This window comes from Centruroides vittatus, unplaced genomic scaffold, assembly GCF_030686945.1.
Source record: "Centruroides vittatus isolate TY-2023 unplaced genomic scaffold, ASM3068694v2 scaffold_1015, whole genome shotgun sequence".
NCBI classification, from domain to species: Eukaryota; Metazoa; Arthropoda; class Arachnida; order Scorpiones; family Buthidae; genus Centruroides; species Centruroides vittatus.
This window is the reverse complement of record NW_027122666.1, coordinates 620,089-646,885: the sequence shown is the minus strand read 5'-3', so window position 1 is coordinate 646,885 and position 26,797 is coordinate 620,089. Positions and strand designations below refer to the sequence as shown.

Genomic DNA, 26,797 nt, shown 5'->3' with positions numbered 1-26,797 from the left:
AGTTTTCTGAGATTTCTTCACATTTGTAAGACCTAAATAGAGGCCAGTTTCCCACAGAAAGTCCATCATGTGGTTTATTTGTTTATGGCACATGGGCAATCTGTCCACGTGTCGCATTGCTGTAAACAAATAAGTCAAACTTTAACAAACTAATGATCAAAGTTTAGTGACCCTCAACCGGGCTAACAAGTTAACCCAGTCTTGCATCCATCCATGCCTGCTACTACTGTGAAACACCCTACGACCCTATCGTTCGCTGTCATCAGCGAACGACCCTCTGGTACGAGATGCCAGAATGGTAGCGGCAGGTCCCAAAAACGTAGCCATAACGGCTTAACCCGAAGGCTAAGCTAGGCGAAAGCACACAGTCAAGAGGCCTCGATCAAAGGCAGGGCGTGGAAGATTCCCAGGCCCTAGAGCCTGTGAATCAGACCGCTTACAGGTACACAAAATACTCAAACCCTGCACTTTGATCTTAGCCAAAAGGCCATTCCGGATAACCAACAACTTTTCAGGGGTGTTAGACGAGCTTCTACTCGGGTGAATTCTCTGGGCTTGCTTAGCATGAGCCGCAAAGTTTTGACTGTCAATATATTTTTTATATGAGAAAAATTATGTCAATAATAATTTATTCTAACGTGTAAACTCTTTTATCATTTGTGTTTGCTTTTACATTGGTAGCTAGCGGCTAGTCAGTGCGATGCTTGCGGGAACTCGATCGTTTGCTGGTGTGGAGGTTTTCCGCAGCAAATAAATGCGCGCGCATGATGTCATTCGAAGCATTTAACACGGGCAGATTGTATCGAAAGCTTGTGGTACCCAGTCAGCATACATGTATTGTGTACAGGGCGGATCTACATAGGGACTAATAGGGCTAAAGCCCTGTGCCCCCTGTGTTAAGGGTCCACAAAATTTGAATTATTATCATAAATTTTTAATACTTTTTCATTATAATACACAGTCGACTCCGCATAAGTCGACACCCCAAGGGGAAGTGGAAATGTGTCGAGTTATCCGATGTGACGACTAAAGCGAAGTTGGCAAAAAAACCACAAAACTACAATTAATAAAATACAGTAGTGCGTTATACAGTAGTATAGGCTTACAATACCTTGTGTCCTCCATTTACAATTACTCTGTAGATGAAAAACTGAAAAAATCGTTTAGTGTTGTTTGTTTTGAGCACTTAACTGTCTCGATTTTCTTTTTCAACGATCACGAACGCCGTGAAAACATCATCTTCGCAATTGTCAATTGTTGGCAAGTAACATCTAAGGATTCTTAATGCCTCTAGCGTGAGAAAATGCAAGATTGGATTCTGGTGTGACGTTGATGTATATTGTATATTTTCTTTTTGTTTATCTGTTATTATTTCATACATAAAAATACATAAAATGTTAAGGCATTTTTATTAATATGTATATATACATTAATAATATATTAATATTATTATATTATTAAATATATTAATTACATATTAATAAATAAATCGACTCCCCTCCTGAAAAAAAATTGAGTTCGCACCACACGTGCGGAGTGAAATCATTTTTTCAGGAGGGGTGACGACTTATCAGAGTGTGGGACAGCAAAAGTATGTCGACTTATCCAGTGGTGACGAGTTAAATGGTGTCGAGTAAACCGGAGTTTTTTAACATTGCCTATGTAAGTCGGCCGGGACCACAGAAAACTGACTACTTGTCCGATGGTGTCGAGTTATCCGGGTGACGACTTAGTCGGACTCGACTGTATTTCATATCTTTCGTGTGTAGGTATAATGGGCTTTATAATAGTCCATACCTTTTTATTCACACCAAATAACGTTTCTATTGTTTGGTGCTAGAGATAGGCCTATTATTCTTATTATAACTTTCAGCATGCCCAAAAATTTTTGTCAGGGTTCGCCCCTGCTTATACTCTATATTAATTTTAAGTTTATAATACCAACTAATCAAATTAGTTGTATATTAGGTGGTGTTTGTAATGACAGGAGACTGCGGAGATCAAACTCATCCAGGATTTCAAGCTTACGAACGTATTGCATTGTCCAGTTCGGGTCAAGTGTTTCATCTGAAGAAATCTGATGTAGATGAGGCATGTTTCAAAAAGATGTTTATTCTACAATAACAAATTTTACATGTCATAATGCTATTTTATATGTCGACAGGTTTTAAATTTTGTACAAGTCTCTCTTCAAGCACGCAAAGTAAATCTTTTAGCTGTGGATCAAGATGAAGGAAATGAGACCGAATTTAATTTGGACGTTGATTCAAATTTAAGAGAATTTACACTGTCCGTAGCTGGTGATAATCCAAGCGTGATACTTATTAATCCAAAAGGTTATATATTTATTGTAATTTCTAATGCATTTGTGTATAAATTTCCTATCGTTATACAGTTCCATTCTTTCATTTGTTTAGTTAAGAACAATGAAAAAATGTATCAAATTTTTATTTTTCAGGAGAAATTGTAGATGAGTTTAACGGTTTAAATGATCTGTTAAATTTAAATAATGTTCTAATTGTGAATGTAAAAGATCCAATCCCTGGACAATGGCTGTTGAAATTAAAAAGTGATAGCCGTCATTCTATACGAGCAACGGGATTAAGTGGATTGGACTTTCAGCATGGTTATTCTAGAGAACCAACTACAAATTTAGAAGAAACATATCATAGACCTTTAAAAGGTTATTAACCATTTTTAAATTTTAATTAATAGAGTTTAGTTTGTAAGAAATTTGTAACTTAAAATATTTTCTTTTGTAGGTGCTCCTACATATCTACTTCTGAATGCAACAGATTTATTAGAACCTGGCCGTCTTACAAAAATTCAGCTGGTTGACTTGAAAGGAAATATTTTAAGAGAAGCATTGTTAGAAAAATTACCCGGTACATCTACTTTATTTACTGCTACCTTTATTCCTCCAGATGAATACTTTTACTTAAAGGTAGGAAAGAGTAAAAATACCATAACAATTTTTGAATAAAAACATAATAATAATAATTTTTATACAGGTTTTAGGACATGATGAAAGAAATTATTCTTTTCAAAGAATGACAGCTGTTCCTATTAGCTCACAGTTACCTGGTAATATTTTAAAATTTGTTTAAATTTACTGTTTTCTAATATTTTTAGCATTACTTTTTATCATCAAAATTATTTAGTTAATGATATTAATTTATATTTTACAATGTTTAATACTAGCAGCAATGCCTGGCATTTCCTAGGCAAAACATTAATCTTTAGTTTTAAAACAAGTAAAAACTACTTTCTTATTCCGACTTCGAGGAAACTATACAAGTTTAAATGGACGAATCAATGATGAAAAATGACCTCAGTATTTTATTACTGTATTACCAGTTTTATTTTATCCTTTCAGTCGGAGCCTCTTCAGGTTCCACTGAAGAGACTCAACTATCAAGCGAAATGCATTTTGACTTTATAAATTGTAAAAAGGATAAAATAAAACTGGTAATAATAAAATACTGAGGTTATTTTTCATCATTGATTCATCCATTTAAACTTGTATCGTTTCCTCGAAGTCTGAATAAGAAAGTGGGTGTACTATAGATTACCCCCTATGGAATTTCAGGACTTTGATTATATATTGAAACTCAGGGGACCGAGACGAGTTCAACGGTACCCTATTTTTGGACCGGAGACGAAAAATAAAAAAGTTATCATACTTTTTAACTTACCATACTTTTTTAATGCTCTCACAAAGACGGCACCATAGTTGCTAGTACTGCCATCTTGCGGTAAAGTCTTCAAATCATGACGTCGGACTACGGTCATCTCCCGGAGGGTTAAACACGCGATACGAGAGCGGAGAGAGCGACGAGACTTCCGATCATCGCGCGATCGCCATTTCGGTTAATGTTACTTATGGCAGCGAACATGGCGGCCCGACTGACCTCTCGTATGGGCGCCACCACACGCCGCCATGTGCTAAACTAGTGATCGATTCACGGTAGTTCTTGAACAAAGTAAGAAAAGGGGGGGGAAACGTCTACTAAAGGCAATTTTAACGGCAAGCGACGCGACTCCCGATCGCGATAGCGAGGCCGACTTAGCGGAGAGCGACGCGACTCCCTATCATCGCGCGATCGCCGAAAAAAGTATGATAACTTTTTTATTTTTCGTCTCCGGTCCAAAAGTAGGGTATCGTTGAACTCGTCTCGGTCCCCTTAGTTCAGATATATACTCAAAGTCCCGAAATTCCATAGGGGTAATCTATAGTATCCCCAAGAAAGTATTTTTTACTTGTTTTAAAACTAAAGATGATTCTTTTATTTTTAGCATTTCATAAGTATACCGATCCCATTGTTTTATTATTGAATTTATATATATTAAAAGTTCGGTTATATTAGGCCAACTCAAAGCAATAGCATTATTTTGGCAAAGCTTCCAAATCCAGAAGACTCTCTACTCTTTGAAGTTGTCGCTAATTTGTGGACTGTCTGGATAGGTTATTATACAATATTTACTTAAATAATAATGCATTAAATTTAAATTATCACAAAATGTGAGGAAATGAAATCAGGGGTATCCATGTTTGGTAGTAGCCTATATTTTTCATAGGGCCTAGAGAATAACTCTGAAAAATTAGGTCTAGATCAGTCAGAGGATTTAGAAGTGTATAAGGAACATACAGATTGACTGACTGATATTCTGTTCTTTATATATATTATAATATATATATAAAATTGATATATATGTATATATATATCAATTTATAGCAGTTAAATTATTTTAAGGGTATATATTAAACATGGCTTAAAAATATCACTACAAACACTTAAAATTTTCATATTAACAAGAGTTTATATATCTTAAATTTTATCTTAAATGTATAAAATTATTTTTTAGATATACCAGAAGTAACTACAAGATCTCATCTTTATGGATATTATGGAAAAGAAAGTATTCTTAGATGTTATGTTGAATCATTAGTCCCCTTTAGTGCCACTTGGCATAAAGATAATATTCAAATCAGTCAAGAACATCAATTTCCGTAAGTTCTATATAGTGAAAAATAAATAAATAATACTAATACTTATTTCTTTTAGAATGAAATATTTTTTCCTCTATTAATAGCCAAACTACAGAACTGACATTGATTATTCCTGAAGTAACAAGTCTTTCTGAAGGTTACTATACATGTAATGCTACAAACATTGCTGGAAGTTCTTCAAGTTCTACATTTTTAGATGTGAAAGGTAATAAATCATGACTCGTATATTTTAAAATCTGATTTATCACTTACATTTTACGAGGGCTACTCTGAAAGTTTCTGGATGTAGAAAATGTGTTGCATATAATGCAATACCTGTTGTCTTTGTATAAAGCAATTCTTAGTAAGAATTTTCACTGAGAGATGACACTGGTCATTTGTCACCAGCTGCAAGCATGCAAAATGGAAGTGGCATCATTTTGCATTGGAGAAGCAATGGAGGAAACACATGAGCATTTTTGGATGATGTGGTTTTATGCTTTTTAAGTCTGGTTTGTTCAAGTCAGAATGTCTTGTGCATTTGCAGGTAATCTTTCCAGACACTTGTCCATCATAGACAAGAGTTTTTGGTGACTTGGTGAATTTTGAAGTGACAGAAAGAGCCAGACAGATGAAGCTAGAAGCAGCCATCCCTCAACTGCAGTTATCCAAAAGAATATGGCTTATGTGGAAATTATGGTCAGGGAGAACTTCCAGATAATGTACAAGGAAATTCCAAACATCTTCCAGATTGGAATAGAACAGTTATGAAATTGTTCACACACATCTTTGCCTATGAAAGGTGTCAAATTTCTGGGTGCCACATTCTCTCACTGAGGAGCAAATGTGTGGATTTGTGTGGCTTGGTATTGTAAAAAGACTGAAAAATTTTTAATGGAAACATCAAAATGTTCATGGTATATCATTACTAGAGATGAAACATTTATCAGTATGAGCCAGAAACTAAGCAGCAATCCCAAGTTTGGATTTTTCCCAAAGAGGAAATTTCTCTGTAGACGAAATGTCAGTAAATGGTCAGTAAATGGTGGTCAAATTCCTTGGAAAAACTGGATACATTTGCATCATTCCACTGGTGGAAAGAACAACTGTCACTACTGAATGGTACACTATTGTTTGCTAATCAAAGTCATTGGCCATTTCCTGCAAATTTCCTTAAAGTCCAACTATGAACACTTCATCATCATGACAATGCATCTGCTGACATGGCCACAAATACCATCAAGTTTCTGAGTGAAAGGTACAACTTGTAACCCATCCATCCAATTAGCCATGACTTACAACTTTTTCTTTCTAAAACTGAAGGAGGACCTACATGAACATTGTTTTGGATTGCCAGAATAAGCTTTAAGTGCCTACAGAAATCAGTTGGTGGTAGAGGAGTGTGCCATGAGTTTTTAGAAGTGGTTCAACTGGATGAACAATTGCATCAGTATCAGAGAGACCACTTTGAGAAACTGCAAACAATGTTGATAAGTTTCATAACAAACTTTTCATGTATGTGGAAACTTTTAGAGTAACTCTTGTATAATAAATAAAAAATTATAAGATGATATTAAAATTCAATAATAATTAAATTTATTTCATATTTCTAGAACCTCCACCTATTATTTCTAAACCTGGGAATATGTCTGCTATTCCTGATAAAACTGCTATATTATCTTGTGCAATTTCAAGTACAGTACCTTATAATGTTACTTGGTTTAGATTATATATGGATAGAGCTGGATATTTTCGACAAAAGTCTATTAAAGATAATTTACGATTTAAAGTTCAAGAAAATTATTCTTTGGTAATTCATCATGTTGCAAGTGACGATGAAGGATGGTATAGATGTATTGCAACAAATGAAGGTGGATTCAATAGAGAACAATTTTATTTTGCAGTTCAAGGTTAGTTTGTTTATTATTATATGCACTTTATTACTTCATGCATTTGTATTCAGATTATTTAAAGTAAATCCTAAGCTAATGAGCACATTTATTTGCATTTTTTCTGAACTTATCATGGCTATTACACTAAATAAATCACACATATGTGATTTAGAAAATTTTATTAACATTTTTAATGCAACAAAACATGAATTAATTGCAAAATAAATAAATTATTAATCTTGAAACAATTTTCTAAATGATCTATATAATGAGTATTAAGCAAGTATAGACATTGCATGTTTTGATCCATGACTTCATCATGAATTATGAATTATATAATTGATATTCAATAAAATTTTTTCTGATTTTTTTGCATTAAGTAGATGATGAAGAATGATGAATAAAAATGGCTTAATTCTGATAATTAAAGAATATTTATTAAGTAATGTTGTCCCATTTTTGTGTTATTCTCAGCTTACAAAGAATCAATATAAAACAGTGTAGTAAAAATAAAAAGAATTAAAATAAAAATTAAGATCATATGGAACAATTTTACAATGTATATGTTACTGGCAAAACCCGAATTTATGCCAAACTAGTTTTGCCTAGGCCAAACTAGTTTGGTGTAAAATCAGGTTTTGCCGGTAACATATATAAAATTTAAATTAGCAAGCTCTAAGTAAAAAGTATTATATTGGAAAAAATTATACAAAGTGACAAAAAATTTAATAAACAAATAATAAATTAATATTTATAGTAATTAATTAATTGGCTGATATAAGTAATATTAATTTCCATGTACTAATCAAATTGTCAACAAATAATCATATGTATTTCAAGCTATAAATCTTATATATTTTGTTTATTTTCATAATAAAGAATAATTTTTAATAAAATAAACAATTCAATTTGACTAAGGACATTTAATAAGTGAAAATTATATCATAAAACTATAACATGTAGTTTATTTTATCCAGTGATATAATTGCATTACTTTGATTTTGATTAGTATGTAATTAATTTGATGAAAGATTATCATTTTCTATTAAAAAGTAAAATATCAAAGATAATTTTAAAATAATGAATTAATAAAATTTCTTATTTTAGAACCTCCAACTGTGACAATTATTCCAACGGATCCAAAATTTACATCTGATGATTCCATAAATATTACATGCTTAGTAAAAGGTTATCCTAAACCTGAAGTACAATGGGTATGGGATAAGAAATATGATAGGATTATGCAAGAAAGTCGAATGCACTTAGACAAAACTTCAATAATTATTTCAAGAACTCATCCTGATGATGAAGGTCATTATCAATGTAAAGCTATAAATTCAGCAGGGACAGATTTGAAGTCAGTTTTTCTTCAATACATAGGTAATATTTAAACAAATTTTAAATAGTAATTTATTAATTATTAGTGTTATATTGTATGGATTAATTTCTAGAGGCTCCTGTAATAACTTTGCCAGAGAAACAGATTCTCATAAGACACGGAGATGTTGCTACACTGAGATGTATTGCTGAAGGAATTCCATTACCTAGAGTAGCTTGGTTTCATGGAAACATTGAAATTTTCCCTACATCTTATATCCATCAAGATTCAAGTGGTTCACTCATTATAAATGGAGTACAAGAAACTGATGCAGGAAATTATACTTGTTTAGCTATAAATGAAGCTGGAGCTGCTGAAGAGAGTTTATACTTAGATGTTGGCTGTAATATTTTTTGTTTTATTTTTATTTAGATACTATTGAAACATAAGTGATCATGTTAATTAACTTAAAAATTTTTAATGTGTGCAGCTGCTCCTGTTATAGTTCATGGTCCTGTAGATACCTCAATAGATATAGGAACTAGTGGAAGTATACCATGTTCAGCAAGTGGTCTTCCATATCCTTCAATAATTTGGCAAAAGAAAAATGGGGAAAATTTGATGGAAAATCCAAGATTTACCATTCATTCTTCTGGTAGCCTGTATATACATGGTAAGAACTTGTTATTTTGAGTGTTAATAGCATAAACATGCAACCTCATACACTCACTAATGCACTTAAAGACACACATGTTTTCAGTCATTTAAATGACCATCATCAAGTGAATTAAACCACAAATTAGAACACACAAGGAACATATAAAGAAGAATGCATATTATAAAACATGGTTATTTAGCACCTGCGTGTGTGTGTGTGTGTGCTATTAAAGCTGTTTATTATTGGAAGTTTAAGGTTGTTTGTACATTTTTATCAAATTATTTCATCAGGAATATTACAATTTGATTTATATGATATTTTTTAGTGGTAAATAAGTTTATCATTATGTTGAAGAGTAACTACGTCTGTCAGATTTTTCTTTTATAACTTATATTTACTTCTTTTTAGTAGCTATTGCTCTGTTTTATGGTAAATGATGATGAAGGATGAATAAAATTTTAAATCTATAATTTAAATATTTCATTTTAATTTATTTAGAAATAATTAAAGATGATGAAGGTTATTATGTTTGCATCATAGAAAATCGATTTGGACGTCATATGTTAGAAGCTTTTGTTTCAGTTTCTGGTATAGGTATGTTACATTAAAATTAATTTCTTATGTATAATTGGAATATTTAAACCTATATCAAATACTGGAATATTTATTTTAATTATCAAAAATTTTCTTAATTTTTTTTAGTTCCTCCAGCATTGAAAGACATCGATGAATCAGCAGCTGTAAAAAAAGGAGAAACAATTTTTCTTTCATGTGAAGTTAACCAGGGTAATCCTCAACCGATTATATATTGGCTTTGGAATGGAAGAATTATAGAAAATGAACCAGACATAGAAATATTTGCTAATGGTTCATTAAAAATTGAAAATGCTGATGATCATCACCATGCAACTTTCACATGTGTTGCTTCTAACATTGGTGGAAATGCAACAAGCACAGTAATATTAGATATACAGGGTATAGTGCTTATTTTTTATTTTTATATGATATCTAAAGAAATTATTTATCTGATACTTTTTTCATTAGAGCCTCCTACTTTTATTGGTGAAACAAAAGAAGACTATGTTGCTGTTGAGGGTCAAGATATTTCTTTACCCTGTAGTGTTATTGGCAATCCTAAGCCAGAAATTACATGGTTTAAAAACAATATTCCAGTCTTCATAGATGATGTACAGTTTAAACACTTGCCCACAAATGATTTATATATTTCAGAAGTTAGTGAAACAGATGTAGGTTTGTACACTTGTGAAGCTATCAATATTATTGGTGCAACAAATCAATCAATCAATTTAATTGTTCATGGTAAGTCCAATTTTATGTTTTTTTAAGAATATTAATGAATTATTGACAAGACTATGTCTTGTTTATAAAATCGTACTGCCTGATGTGTTACCAGCTTAGAGGTATGAAGGAGTACATGTCAGGAGTTGAAATTTGGCACAGAAAATTAGGTGTCCAAATCATGCATGCATAAAAAAAACCAGACTTGTACGTAGTCAGGGGACCGAGAACCGAGACAAAATAAAATACAAAATGGCGACACTCTTTACAAACAGGCAGTAGTGCGAGATTTGCGCATGCATTGCTCACTGGTAAGTTGGAAATACAAATATCGTGAAATCAAATTTTGACAAACACATGCATTGGGAAGTTCAAAAAGCAAATGTTGCTAAATCGAATTTTGACAAATGAATCTTAGAAAATACCCATTTACCTGTCCCATGTTATTCCCCACATATTTCTGGTCGCCACATGCTAACCTTGACCGATTGACCAGAGAGATCTCGTTTCATCATCGGAACTTTTTGAAACTAGATGGCATGTCGTTATAATTTTATATTAAAACTAACTTCCAAAATATAATTATTTTTCCTTTTTACATTTATTAATATATATATTTTGTTTCTGCAAAATAAAAAAAATAATTTCGAACAATACAATAGCCACCATAATTTTTTTCAAAAATGGGAAATTTTCACATCAACAAAAATTCAATCTGGGGCGTCATGCAATGGAGAGAAATTTCAACATTGGATAGGTTAATTTCACTGAAAATGCATTGTGGATGACCTCGTGGTCATGGCTGTGGCCAGCAAAGTTTGAATGATCACGCTCAAAACCAGCGATACCAAAGATGATTGGAGAATGAGAATGAGGCCCACTGTGAGCATTGAAGTGATCCAGCTTAGTAGTGAGTCTCTGAGACATAGTCTTGTTTCAAATACGGCCTTGCCATTTTACTTGTTATTCATTTATTTATGAAATTAAAGTATAAAATTTGTAATCAAATTTATATTTAATTTTCTTTTATAAATTAATATAAAAGAATTTTATATTTTAATAATATATCATTAAATGTTAATTATTTAATAGTTCCTCCAAAAATTAAAGCTTCTCAGACTGAATTTACAACACTAGAAGGTGATCTAGTTACTCTTCCTTGTGAGACACATTCGATACCAAAAGCAGATATTTTTTGGTATTATAATAATTCACATATTCCAAATGATGCTCAAATACTAAGTAATGGAAATCTTCGTTTCAAATCTGACTTAAATCATGCAGGAGATTATTTATGTCAGGCTACAAATATTGCTGGAACATCAAGTAAACTGTTTACAATAATTGTTTGGAGTAAGTATTAATATGTTTTTAAATTCATTTTAAAAAGCTTATGATTGTAGTTTTTTTTTTTTTTTTTAACTCTTTCCGCCCTGTGGGCACTAAGAGAGCCTCTTTTAGTAGGCCCATTATGGGTTCGGCCAGGCCCACAATGGGGCGACCGGGTGGTGAGGGACGGGGCCCGACATATCCGAACGGACCACCCCCCGAAAAGTTACGGCGGATTTATTCGATCCCGGGTCCCCCAGAGCGGTAGGCTGCCACCTTGACCGCTCGGCCATCCGGCCGCTCATGATTGTAGTTAACTGACTTATTTTAAAGAATGAATTAGCCACTATGTTACTTGGCTGAACTAATCAATGCACCTTTTATCTTTAAAGAATGTTAATGAGGAAACTGGTATCAACACAGTATATGACAGATATACCAGACACTCATCAAATGTAAAGATGATATTAAAGAAGAGGATCTGCTACAGTTTTCCTTTTTTTTTTTCACACAACTTTCCAGATGCAGGCAGTCAGAACTGTATCTTACCTCATTCTTAACCCAATATTGTATAGAAGTGTGAAATTTATAAAGACTACATCACTAACATATATTTAAACAGCAGGGACAAGATCTCTTTTCCCTGATTGACAATATCTCCTTAGCTTTTTGCATTAATTATCACTATCATAGTCTACTTCCTCCACTTGTTCACTCTATCAGAGTCTATCTTATTTTCCTTCCTAACTGACACTGGCATTCAAATTTCAACTTGCCATTTCTGAAGATGACTCATTAATAGGGTCAAATACATTAACATTTATTAAATGTCATCTACTGTTAATGATTCACTGATTAATTCAGCTAACTAATTTTAAGAATAGTCAAGACCAATTTCAAATAGCTGCATGTTGTTACTCATGTTCTAAATTTCATGCTACTATTTATATATTATAATTCAATTTAAAAATAAATTTTTGAATATACAGTATATATATTAGTGATGTAACGAATATTCGGTTACTATCCGGTATTCGGCCTATTCGGCCTATTTTTCACTATTCGGCTGAATACCGAATATTTAAATCACTATTCGGCCAAATACCGAATATTTAATTACTATTCGGCCGAATACCGAATACTTAAAAACAGGAGTAAGAAATTACAAAAACACAGTAAATTAATCATTTTGGTAACTTTTATTAATGCTGAACATTAAATTATAATTATTAAAGTTAATAAGAAATAGCATCTAACTCTAGTATTAAATTATTTCGTAATTAAATAATATTATAGCCTTTATCTAGCCCGATATCTTATGGAATTGATGGCGTGTAGGTTAGAATGTATCGGGCATTAATGTTATATTCGTATTCGCGTATATTTTTATATTTTTTAAGATATTTTAAAATGATTTACGAAACGTTTTATTGAAACGCATCGTATTTAATAAAAGAATTATTTATCTATTTCTAGAAGATGAGTAACTAATATATAATTTATTTTATATATAAAGCAAAGAATGAGCATTTCTCATTATATACAAAAGATAACATTTGAAAATCATGTTAAATTCACATCATGTTCAATTTTTCATGTTAAATTTTAAAATCATGTTAAATTTTAAAAATATTGACAAAAACAATGGCAACAAAATATCACAAAACTTCACAAATAGAAACCCTCAATAATATATTTGAACTGTTCCACAACTGGGGAAAAACTAGACCATATGTCCCCACTAAAGTATATCCTTAGGGTACTATTCAGTATACAAATACGTAGTAAAAACAAAATTTTAGTGCTTAATTAAAAAGTTAAAAAGATCGATTGCAAATAAAATAACTTAAAAGTTATAACTTACATTTAAATACCAACAACTGTCGAATCATATCGGGCTATTTACGGCTATTACATAAATTACAAACCAGTTTGGAACTAGAGGTAGATGTTAGGCTCCATCTCATATTAACTTTAATAATTATAATTTAATTAATTAATTAAAATAATTTAGAGCTACTGGAAGAAAAAATCGTAGTGACAGCGGGCCAATAGAGAGCAGGGTGCGCGATAATGCAGTTTGCGCGCCAATTTTCGTACGTGCATTAATCAAGCCGAATAGTTTGGCCGAATATTCGGCCATTCGGCCACGCTCCTGGCCGAATATTTGGTATTCAGCCACGCTCCTAGCCGAATATTCGGTATTCGGCTGAGGCCGAATATACTATTCGTTACTTCACTAATATATATTTTTTAGTATAAACATTTATTAAACAAAAGACTTTGCTGATATAAGTGGAAATTTTTTTCAGTTTTATCTAAATAAATTACTTAATAATTAAATGTGTTATACATTTTTATAATTATTAAAAATATATTAATATATTTTGTCATTGATTTTAAATGCTAATATGAATGAAATTTGTATTCTCATAGTACCACCAAGTATAAATTCTAAAGATTCAGAAAACATAACAGTTATTGAAGCTGACCCATTGATCATTAAATGTCCTGTTAATGGTTATCCTCTACCTTCAATATATTGGGAAAAAGATGGATTACCTCTAGTTGAAAATTATAATATTGATATAAAAGAGGAAACATTAACTGTAATTTCAATGAATATAAATGATGGTGGCAGATACAGTTGCATTGCCAAAAATAATGCTGGAACTGTTACAAAAGATTTTTCTGTGTTTGTACATGGTAAGTTAATGTTAAAGTGAAATACAATAAAATTGCTTTTTTAGGTAGCCAATCTGTACACATTATCTATGACCTGACATTGGCTTAAGGCAGGTCAGAAATGTTTGTCAAATAAATATTGCTACCTGAAAATGCAGTTTTATCTTATTATTATTATTATTATATGTTTATTATTATTAGCTTAAAAGGTTGATTTTTAAATTTAGAATTATTCTATTGATTTATTGGTTCTATTGGTCATAATAAATTCTATTAAAAAATACTGGATGATCTAATGAAAAGTTTACTTGTGAGGAGTAAACTTGGCTATGTTTACTAAGTTGCTAAATACAATGTTTCAATAATAGTCTCCATGTCGTTGGTAGAGTACACAAAACAAGAAAGATTGAATTGATTTGAGAAATTACATTGTATATGCTAAAACATGTCATTTGACATACATTATGACATGAGATCTGATGAAATGTCAATCTATAAAGATCAGACAGAATGCCTTGAAGAACTAGTTTATTAGGTAGCTCTGATGTAAGCAAAATGTTTATTTAGAAATGCATGCAAGCACTTGTTATTATTATAATGCTCAGTTAAGGAATGACAGAATTTGATCTGGTAGACTACTGGTTGGACAATGTTGGTTTTAGGAACTCTGCAATTGTGAATTAGCTATTCTCATTATTATATTGCTATACATCACAAGAAATTAAAATCTTGAATATACATTTACTATGGATTCAAGTAATAGCATTTTAAAATCCTGACTGATGTCATCAAGTCTACTTTTTACAGAAATGTGTTCCTGCTGTTTCTGTTAATGTATCATGTGTAATTTGATTCTACTGCTGTTGAAATTTACTTTCTTTGTTCAAATTGTTTCAGATTATTATGTTTTGCTTTGTTCAAGTATATCATAAAGTTACACTGCTCTTCACAAGTAAACTTTATCTTTGATTACTCTGTAGAATGTAATGCATTAGTAACTTGCATGAGTTAGTTCATACTTACCCAGTCCAAATGATTTAGTTTAAAAGCTAAAGTCAAATCTGCATATTGAGATAAACTTGAGTTTTAAATAAAGTGAAGCATGCAACTTTATGGGTTGCATGCTTCACTTTATCTAAAACTTAAGCTGTAATGCTTACTTCATTAAATTAACTATAGCAGTAAGCAATTGATCATTCATGAAGGAAAATATTTTATTTGTTAAAAACAATTATACTGGCCATTATCTATAATTTCACTTTTAATGATAATGTAATGATCCCATTTCATTATTTCATTAATTTTATAGTTTTAAATGCAGATAATTAAAAGTAATTTTTATCAGTATACAGGACAGGATATTCAATGAGCCACATATTAATTATTTTACCTCATAGCAGTCCTTTATGTTATGCTTAAATTTTCATTTAGTCATTTTTAGTGTTTTTAATCTGTTGTTGAAAATTAGTATAATATAATTAATAACTAAATATTTACAAAAAGCTATTAGATTGCATCTTTAAAAATACAATTTTCTACACATCTTGTTTAACAATGAAACTAAAATCAGTTTTAATCTTTAAATTATTTACAGCAGATGTCCTAATGTAAACAAATATTCAGCTTTTCTTTAGCTTTATTTTAATATTATGAGCCTTGAGAAATCTTTTCTCTAAGAAAGTAAAATTTTACTCTTATTGCCTTGAGAAATGGCCATTGGGCTCAGCCTTAATAAATGCAGGCCCATCTTGGATCATGAAAAACAGCAATCTTTTAATTAACAATTAAACAAAAATTCAACAGTTAATTAAAAGATTTACACTGATATAATGTTATTAATTCTAAAATCTGTAGTTATTCACAATGCAAATGACCATTTTTTTAGAATAAAATATTTTTTGTGGTGTTATAACTTTACCATAAGGTTTCTTGAAGTGTGGTGTCCAATTAGTTCAGTTATCTTGAAGCCAGCCCTGATAAGCTTAACAAAATCTAAGATAAAAATATTAATTCATACAGACTGTTGCCATATATGAATTTTTCAGTTTTAAAAATTAGGTTTCAATTATGATACTTTATAGTAAAAACGTGTAAAAATTATAAATAAATATTTAATGTTTGTATTTAAAATTATATTACATAATTTATAAATTTAATTTAATTAATTGGTGCAGTGTTTTATCATTGTTTAATTTGTATAGTTTCATTTCCATAGTTCCTCCTATTATAAATTTTAAAAGTGCAAACTTGGTGACTGCAGTAGAAGCATCAGATGTTGTTTTGGACTGCAAAGCATCAGGAATTCCTCAGCCAGTAATAACTTGGATAAGAAATGAAGAAAATTCTTCTGGTAATATTTAGTTTTAATAGTCAGTAAATACTTGTAAATATGTAATATTTCTATTGTAAATTATCTGTATTAGAAATATATATTGAAAAAAGGTTTTTTTCAATAAAATTGGTTAAGTTGTTGGATTTTAAGATTGTTTAATTTTTCTTAAGTATGATTAACAGTAATGAATCTTACATGAAATGAAAGAGCAACTCAGCAAGTTCACTTCATACATTGCAAGTACTCAATATGGGTACCCTTCATAAAAAAATACACATCTAATGTATAGTCACATTCCTGCCACATTTTGATTCTTGGGACAAACTTTTCCTTTGGTGGCCCAAGGTCTCACAACCTCACCCCATATAATTTATCCTTGTGGAAATATGTAAAACATCACTTGTGTACAGCACTGCTACTTAACAGCATGTCTGAGTTAAGATGTAGGATTGTTGCATCATTGAGTCCTTCTTACCAGCAGAGAAATTAAACAGCCTTAAATCAATGAAAAAGTTTAAAGTTCTTAAAGTTTATTTAAAAAATGTTTTAAATAATTCCTGTTTTGTTTTTTTTATCCTATTTAAATATTTCAATTTTTCAGATAGTAATTTTCAACCAGTTGTAGCAGAGAATAATTCTCTTTTGCTTTTTGATGTATCTACTGAAGATTCAGGAGCTTATGTATGTTTTGCTACAAATTCTGCTGGGAATGACAGTGTTACTATTAAACTTAATGTCTATGGTGAGTTTTAATTTGATTTTACTAAGTTGACAAAGCTTTTTAAATTTTAAAATAATGTAATTTAATTCTGTTCAAAATCAAAATAAATAATACTTAAAATTATAATTTACAAATGAAAATACAAAGCTTAATATAACATATAGAAAACTGCAGATTATAGATCAAAATATAAGACATTTTGTAGATCTACTTCTCATCTATATGAGGCCATCTGCCCTGCTTTACATACAGGAACAGTTAGATTAAGCAGTTGTCTTACAGCCAAATGTCCTTCCAGATGCCAACTTATCATCTTTTATCTAGACTTTGGATGGCAGTTGAATTTTTACAACACCCTGTACTTATTTTAATCTACTTGTATTGTCATAAAATAAAACTAAGTAAAAACAAACATTGTTAGCATTAATACTAATGTGATAATTATTAATCACGCAGCCTTTAGGATGATGAAGCACATTTAGCTAGAGCCATGATTTTGCTATCACTAAGAAATAATGATGACAAAACAAGCACAAGCAATTAAAGTCTATGATAAAATATGGTTTTAGAGGAATTTTATAATCATTTTTTTTTATTTCAGTTCCTCCTAAAATTGATAAAATCCAGGTTTCAGATAATATTCAAGTGATTGAGGGAGAATCTGTAACTTTACTTTGTCCAGTATCTGGCACACCACTTCCTCTCATTACATGGTATAGGAAGAACAGCACATTGAATATTCCTAATTCTAGAATTTCAATTTTAAAAAATGGACAAATTTTGACAATCAATAAAATTAGAGAAGATGAAGCCGATACGTATACATGTCAAGCAATAAATGAAGCTGGAATTGAAGAAATGAATATTTCCGTACAAGTTTTAGGTAAATGTTACAAATCAGTAAAAAAGTATTATAATTTTTAGTTTGATTTATTGTAGAACATTTATTTATGAATCCAATTGATAATTTGTTTTATTATTATATTACATATTGTTCTGTATTTTTCTTCCCATTATAATTTTAATTTTTTTGCTTTCTTTTTTAATAAAATCATTTAAATAATCAGAAATTGATGGCTGGATGGAAGTGATTAAGGCATCAGCCTACCGCTCTGAGGACCTGGGATTGAATTTGAGAGTTTGAAAAACCACTGGAATTTTTTAGGGGTGATCTGTCCCAGGTACACCAGGCCTCTCATCACTCACATTCAGTCATCTCCATTGTGGGCCCTGCCAAAACTAATGATGGGCATGATCAAAAGGTCATCTTAATGCCCAGAGTCAAAAATGAAAAAACTAATTAGAAATTATTCAAGACACTAAGATTGATTTAGGAATTACAGTAGTGAACCGAAAATCGGAATCAATTGGGGACTGGGGTTGTTCAGATTAGGGATTTGTTCCGATTACGGTTTATGTACGAAAAAATACATTAACCGGTCCGATGTTCAAATTTTTCTCCGTTGTGTGTCGCTTCCTGTTGAATTTTTCTCCATTGCGTGTTGCTTTGTGTTGAATTTTTCTTTGTTGCGTGTCACTTTGTGTTGAATTTTTCTTCGTTGCGTGTCGTTTCGTGTTGAATTTTCGTCGATTTTAAGCCTAACGAAAATTTTTATAATAATAATCGAGGCTATCGTATCGTTAAAAATTATTTCTGCATTTTGTACAAACAAAATAAATATATTGAAGAATATAAAAACATGAAAATTATACTTTAAAAGTAAATTTAGTATCAAAAACATTTGATTCAGCACGACACAGTCCGAATGAAAATCGTGCTGATTACCGGCGATTCTGATTACCGGAGTGCCGATTTACGAGTCTCTACTGTAATTTATTTTTATACTTATAAATACGTATATTGTATCAATTTAATTAATGTGTTTTTCTATAGTTCCACCGAAATTTGTTATTCAAAATCATATTTCCGTCTTATACGTCATACAAGGAGACACTTTGACAGTAAATTGTTCTGTAATAGGAAACCCGAAACCTAAGGTAATTTATTGTTTTTAATATGTAATATTGAATAAATGTTGATGATGATAGCAAACATAGTAAAATAGATTTACTGTATTTATTCCACTAAAAATTTTGATTGTATATTATTTGCAAATTCAGTTCAAATTACTGTATATCTCGGTGGATAAGACGACCTTCAGATAAGATGGGGTATAAATTTTCATTAAAGTTTTATGGTTTTAGCATATATCTGTCCTATAAGATGACCCCCAAACTATCAGCTGCCTACGAATTTAGTTTAGATCAGCGATCATCATCTGGATAACAACACTGTATAGTGTATATGGAATTATGTCCTATTTATAAATTTTCAAATAAATTTTAATTTTTTGCATCTGGCAGCACTGCCTTGCGATTGTTGCAAACATTCGCACTGATTCGGACATTTTGGTAATGACTATTCACAAAAACATTCTATGGGCTATTCTATTTTGGGTACATACCCTACTCTCTTCTAGTAAATAATTACGGTTTATCTGTCTTTTTTTAATGGTTTTAATTTATATAAATTTTAATCTAATTTTTTTTTGTATTAGTCGTATAAGACGACCCCAGATTTTGGGGGCCATTTTTTATGATTCAACTATCGTCTTATCTGCCGAGATATACAGTATATATATTTAAACATTCATGATATGTTTAAGGACTATTTTTCTATAATTTATTAAGATATCAGTGATTATCATGAACCAAATGTCACAGTTTTGACATCTGGATAGATAAAATTTTGTTGATAAAAATGTGACTGTTTTTGGAATTATATGTGATGATGCAAAATTGAGATACAGGGACCTATCTGAGGACGTAAATGATGAAAAACCCATTATAATTAAATTTGTCTTGGGAAAGTAACAAGTAAGCAATAAAATATAATTTTTAAAATACTTCTTACACTTCCAGATAGTAATAAATAACATCAAAAAAATAATACAGGTGCAGTTAACCAAAATTTTCAGCATCTGAATGACACAAAATTCATAATCAGTATATTGTAACAAAGATTACATGATGCAAAATCGTGTCAATCAGTAGCAAAAATATTAAGTAAATTATCGACAATTAAAATGGCAGACAGTATATTTCACAATTTAAAATATAGAAGAAACTAAGTTGTCATCATTCTTCCATCATGTCCAATAACCATTTTTTTAAGCTGTTTTATGTAATTTTGCAGAGGCATAACTTCTATAAACAGGTTGTCTCTGCAAAGTAAAACTGTTATTCCTGGTGATTGGACAAGATGGAAGAATGAAGACGACTTAGTTTCTTCTATATTTTAAAATTATTGACAGCTGGATCACTGAGGCAGTTAAGGCATTAATCTATTGCTCTGTGGAACCTGGAATTCAATATAGGTGAGCAACTCCAGAAATTTTTTGGGGTGGTCCATCAGGATAAGTCAAACTGCCAACCTCACTATTCAGTTGCCCCTATTGTGAACCTAGTCGAACCCACAATGGATATGATTAAAAAGACACTCTTTACCACCCACAGGGTGGAAAGATGTAAAAATGAGAAAAAAAGTTATTTTGATTGTTTATTTAAACTGAAAAATTCATCCAAGAATTTCAGAAGTTGTCATTTTGTCCATATCATTTTAATATTTAAAATGGTATCAATTGAAATTATTATTAGAAAACATACATTGAACGATAATATTTGACAAGAAGCTTTTAACTTTTTAAATATTATGTTTACTTGTTAAATAATTATTTATGTTATTATTGTGATGAGGTTATATTGTGAGACATCAATAGCTTTTAGTTTAACATTATACAGATTCAAAAATATTAAAATAATTTTTTTTTATTTGTTAAAGATTATCTGGAGAAAGGATGGTTATCCAATGAATGCTGTTAATATAAATAATATACAAGTTAATACTGAACAAATTATCATCAAAGAAAGTCAAATATCAAATTCTGGTCGTTATAGTTGCATGGCAGAAAATGTAGCAGGACATATCAGTAGAGAGTACCAAGTGAGTGTAGTAGGTCAGTTATCATTAATTAATATGTATTTTTAGTGTTTTTTCCATTTTACTTACATTTTACTTACTTTTTATTCATTAGATATCATTTTATAAATGTTTTCTTAGTAAAAAATTCATAATTAAACAGAATTGTTATTAGATTCAATCTGTAATATTTGAAAAAACTGTAATACATGCATAATTTTAACTAGAAGATTCCTGCTTTGTTGAGAGATTTTTAATAAATAAACTCGAGTATAATTGACTGTAATTTTAGTATATACAGTAGTACAAATACATTAAAATAATATACAGAGTGGGCAAGTTAAAAATCCCTTGCATTTTTTTCATTCTAAAAATACTGAAGATACATTAATTTTGTTAATGTGGTTACATGGGAAGTCATGCACAGAGGAACAAATGGAAACTTTTTGTTGACCTAGAAAATGATTTTAAAGACCAAGTAAAACAATTTGTTTCATTCTTCATAAATTTAATATTGCAAATTATGCAATCTAAATGTGTTTATTCAAATCCAGAAAATGGTTTTAGACTAAATAAATGGTGCTCGTTAACTTTATCATTAGAATTTTTATGTTACCTCTGCTCATTGAAAAGATACAACATAAGTGGCTTTGATGTATATATATGTATATAAACATCAGAAAGCCCAATGTTTTAATAAGTGAAATTGAAATGTGTGTGGAAGTGGAGGATCAGACAGAAGTCTGGGTAGTGTAATTGGCAACACATCCACACAGTAAGTGGAAGTTGCAGGTTTGAGTCCTGGTCTGAGTCGATTCTTTCCTTCCAGAATATTCTAAATTATTTAATAAATATTAGTTTAATTATAATTATTAAAGTTAATAAGAGATGGTGCCTAACATCTACCTCTAGTATGAAATTACTCAAAATTTAGTAGCAGTAAAGTAGTCTGATCCAATAAGCCAAATGATTGCCATATTGGATTGGACCACTTAAAGGGTGCAAGGAGTTTCCTAAACAGATCAATATGATATGACTCATCCTCCATTAACACGAAAACAGTTTTAGAACTGTACGCACCACATGGCCTCCTAACTTCATCCAAGAACCTAAATTATCCATTATTTCGATGATAAACATGGTAAATGAATTGTGTATATAAAGAGAAGATTTAGTAGCAGTAAAGTAGTCTGATCCAATAAGCCAAATGATTGCCATATTGGATCGGACTACTTAAAGGGTGCAAGGAGTCCCTTCCACCCTTTTCATTCCAATTGACTATTGACTCACTCTGTATAGTTTTTTCATAATGAAGAAAGTAAATTTACAAGTTTAATGCTATTTCATCTATTATTGAAGTCTATTAATTAACATACATTGCTAATGTTACATAAGGATAGAATTTATAGATCTTTCAATTTATTATAAAATTGTAAAGAATATTTTCAGAATTTTTCACATAGAAACACTTTAAATTCAGATATTATTTTATAGTTCCACCGTGGTTGGAAGAAAATGCTTTTGAAAAATTAGAAGTAATAATGTCACATTCTGCAATTCTAAACTGTCCAGTTGGCGGAATACCACCTCCAGTTATTACATGGATGAAAGACAATGCTATTTTAAGAAGAAATGGCATCAGGGCAATAAATGGTGGAAGAACACTTACATTAAGTCACACCGAATTAAACGATGGTGGTACTTACACCTGTATTGCTGAAAATACAGCTGGAGAAGTGAAAAAGGAAATAAACTTAATAGTTTTAGGTGCATATAAGTTTTTTTGTCATTGAAATTTACTATATAAGATTAATAATTATAATAAGTAAAATTTCTTATCTTAGTACCACCTTTTATAAAAAGTCAGCAGATAACACCTATTATTAAAACTATGAAAGATGATACCATTAATTTGGAATGTGAAGTTGCAGGAATACCATTCCCAGAAGTGAGATGGATGAAAGATGATTTGTCCATTAATTTAATTTATCGATATCCGGAATATGAAATGAAAGGCACAAATTTAATTATTGCAAATTTAACAGAAAGTGATGGTGGTAGATATACGTGTACAGCCGTAAATAAAGCAGGATCGTCGTCTAGGGATTATAGCGTTAATGTTATGAGTAAGTTATGATTTGCCTTATATTTCATTTTAATTTTTGAGAATATATTAACTTCATAATAAAAAAATACATACAGTTCCTCCTAAATTGATGGAAGAAAAAGAACAACAAAGGTATGAATTTACATCAGGAACCCCTATTCAATTGTTGTGTCCAATATATGGACAACCATTTCCAACAATTACTTGGGTAAAGGATGGAAGTTCAGTTGAACAAACTTCAGATATTACTCTTTTAGAGAAAGGAAGAATTCTTCATATTTATCACAGTTCTGATAAAAACAAAGGACATTATACATGTATTGCTGAAAATGAAGCTGGGAAGACAGAAAAACATTATGATGTTGATATTGTAGGTAGGTTTTAAAATTTATTATAAATAACACTACCCAACAAAATAATTTTTTTATATCTCTGGCATTAAAATAGATGATTCCTATAGGAAAAATCCTCGTGATTTCAAAAATCACTTTCAGATTTTTTTATCATAATCAATGTGTCTTTGTATAATGATACACATACAGAATAGTATGTGAATATAGCTCATGTATCTATGAAAATCATTCTAACATGATTTTATTTCTTTATTTACACAACTTTAAACATTGCTAGATGTATCAGAATGGGAATTGACATTTTTACACGGTACCTCTGCTGTTTCAATCGCACAGGATAACAAAAGCCAGATAACAGGCTGATCTGCAATAAATATACTGTGACATATACATTGCCAAGCATCTTAAACATTAAACACATGCAAATATTTTAAAAGCATGCATAAGCTTCTCTTTAAAAATGCTGTTTGGATATTGATTTTCTCTTGTACCCCTGCTTACTCTCTCTTACAAGAAGCCAGCAGTATTCTCCCAGCATCACTAGATCCGTAAAATTTTAGTATTTTTCCTATGGTTGAAATGGCTTGGAGAAATCTTTCATCATGCTTGTTGCTTACATTTCCAAGATTTTTGGGAAAAAAGTTTATTTTATTCAAACATCATGAGTCCCCAGAAGTAAAAATCATGTTGGGTAGTGTAATTAATTAAATAATAAAGAAAGCATTTTCTAAATTTATATTTCTTTTTAAAATATCTTATAGTACCTCCTCATATTGGAGAAGTTGTTGACAGACATAATGTAAATGAAGGACACGAATTCTATCTTTATTGTCCAGTGAGAGGTTCTCCAATGCCAGATATTGTTTGGCTTCACAACGGTCACATGATTATTTCTGAAAATAATTCTGATATTAGAATAACTGAGAATGGGACTTTATTTTATATAGAAAAAGTTGAGGTATGATTTTATTATTAATGCTCTTAATAAGTGTATTTTTAAAATGAAGTAGAAACTTAATAATCTGAACCGTATTATGTCAGGATTTTGATTAATAAAAAGTACAATGGAGAAAAATAATTTTGGATAATTCAAAACACTCACTAATCCAAACTGTTCAGGCTTCAATTAGTTCAGATTAGTGAAATTCTACTGTTCTTTACTAATACATAGAAAAATTTGTAACATTATCCATATGTAATTTTCTGTCAATTGTGCAAATAAATTGCATTTTAATGTTTGTTTATTGAAAAGAAAATAGTTTCTGATACCTAATTGATTTGATTTTCAATAAAAATTTATGTAGATATTGAGCTTATATAAATATATTTATATAATCCTGCTTAAAGTTATCATTATAACTATTAATTAAATCAGAGGTGACTATTACTTTGATTTAAAAAAATTCATAATTTATATTACATTGGATTATCATTAGGCAAAACATGGGGGTCAGTACACATGTATTGCTACAAATTTGGCTGGAACTGCAGATCAAAATTTTTTTGTGGATGTTTCAGGTAAGTTTAAGAAATATTTCATTATTATTGTAGTGTATTTGAATGTATTATTCCACTAGTTTATAATTAGACATCATACCTTGCAGATGTGTTAGCAATTATGCTATTGGATAGATGTAACTGATAATGCATTTACATGATATGGAGTTGTGGAAAGTTCTTTTGTATAATAAAAAAAAATGACACTCTAAAATAAACAATGATTTGATTGATTTATTCTAACTTAAAGTAGCTTTCAATAAATATTTCAACAATTTTAAATTTAACTTAAGATTTGTAAGGAAAGTAACTTAAATATTCTAATCAATTTTATAATTTAATTGTGTAACAATTACTTTTTATGATTGTATGTCTGTGAAAATTTAATATTTATTTATTACACATATTTTTTGAATATCTTGTCATTTGACTAATGCGACTTTTCAACAAAAATACTTTAATAACTTTGGCATAATCAGAAAATTAGTTCTAAAAATTCTTTAAAATGTTTACATAATTAGTCAAACCTCAATATAGTGCCACTATTTGTTTTCCTGTGAAATTAGCATTAAATCAAACATGGCACTAAATCAAAGAATCTCAAACAATAATAATTACTATGTATAGAACAGTGCATAAGTTTGAAGTTTAAGCATTTGAAATTCATGATTTGGTGATAATTTCATTTTCAATGTGTAAAATTGTACTGTACATTTTTTATTAAGTATTTAAGAGAAAGATTGATTTGTGAGTATTCATTGATGCTCTAGAGGGTGGTACTATATCAAGGTTTGACTGTATTAAAATATTTAAAAGAAAGTATGGTTAATGTGAGCCTAGATATACAAAATGGCGGCGCTTCTGGTAACCTCGATGGCAAGTGTTTTTAGAAAGAAATGTAGATGGCACTGATAGTAATGATGCCTTCGTATGCAAATATCCATCAAAAAATTCCTTTCAGGAAACATGAGGAATAATGTGAATTTCAAATTTTGGTTACAATGTAGACGGATTAGCACATTGTTAATTTTTTTTAAAAGTGTCTGTGTTTTTTTAAAGTTTGTACAATTTACTCGAAGTCTAAAGTTATCGAGGAGGAAAGTTTGTCAATGGTAATTAGTATGTTAAATGTGTCCTTAATGTGTTTAATGCATGTTAAATGTCATAAAAGTGTATTAAAGGTGTGTTAACATTGTGTAAGTAAGATAAAAACTTTGTAAATGGTTTATATGTGGTTCAAATGTGCGTTTAATTAAAGTGTATAAATGTGTTTAAAAGTGTGCAAATGTGAGTTAAATATGTTTAAACGTGGTTTAAATGTGTGTTTATAGTGTGTAAATGTGTTAAGTGTGTTTAAAAGTGTGTAAATGTATGTTAAACGTGTTAAATTTGTCATAACCAAAGATATGTAATAGTGATTTCTGACCCGAAAGACAACAAGAACGACACATGGAAGGCTAGGTGGCCGTGGATTGCAGGTGCCACCCTCTATGGAGACGCTGCCTATCGTAGATGAAAAAGCAAGAGATGTGAATCGTAAGACTGCAGTTCTTAAGAGGAGTAAAATTTATGTACAATACAGGCAAATTTTGTTCGAACCACTGATGTATAGAATCTCGTAATTCACTTCGTCCATG

The 26,797-nt window shown here is 30.4% G+C and overlaps 1 protein-coding gene across 1 annotated transcript in view; it reads left to right on the top strand.

Moving 5' to 3' along the window:
* LOC136986270 (hemicentin-1-like) overlaps positions 1-26,797 on the top strand; it is a 62,581-nt gene that overhangs the window by 13,028 nt on the left and 22,756 nt on the right. The window contains 26 exon segments of the mRNA XM_067283763.1: positions 1,969-2,091; positions 2,165-2,336; positions 2,459-2,683; positions 2,763-2,944; positions 3,012-3,084; positions 4,867-5,011; positions 5,095-5,216; positions 6,604-6,900; positions 7,990-8,262; positions 8,334-8,603; positions 8,691-8,873; positions 9,357-9,452; positions 9,561-9,833; positions 9,903-10,178; positions 11,250-11,510; positions 13,923-14,192; positions 16,387-16,521; positions 17,105-17,245; positions 17,826-18,107; positions 19,119-19,222; positions 21,066-21,240; positions 22,698-22,970; positions 23,048-23,329; positions 23,406-23,684; positions 24,425-24,621; positions 25,100-25,181. Of these exon segments, the coding sequence (XP_067139864.1) occupies positions 1,969-2,091; positions 2,165-2,336; positions 2,459-2,683; positions 2,763-2,944; positions 3,012-3,084; positions 4,867-5,011; positions 5,095-5,216; positions 6,604-6,900; positions 7,990-8,262; positions 8,334-8,603; positions 8,691-8,873; positions 9,357-9,452; positions 9,561-9,833; positions 9,903-10,178; positions 11,250-11,510; positions 13,923-14,192; positions 16,387-16,521; positions 17,105-17,245; positions 17,826-18,107; positions 19,119-19,222; positions 21,066-21,240; positions 22,698-22,970; positions 23,048-23,329; positions 23,406-23,684; positions 24,425-24,621; positions 25,100-25,181 (5,191 nt within the window).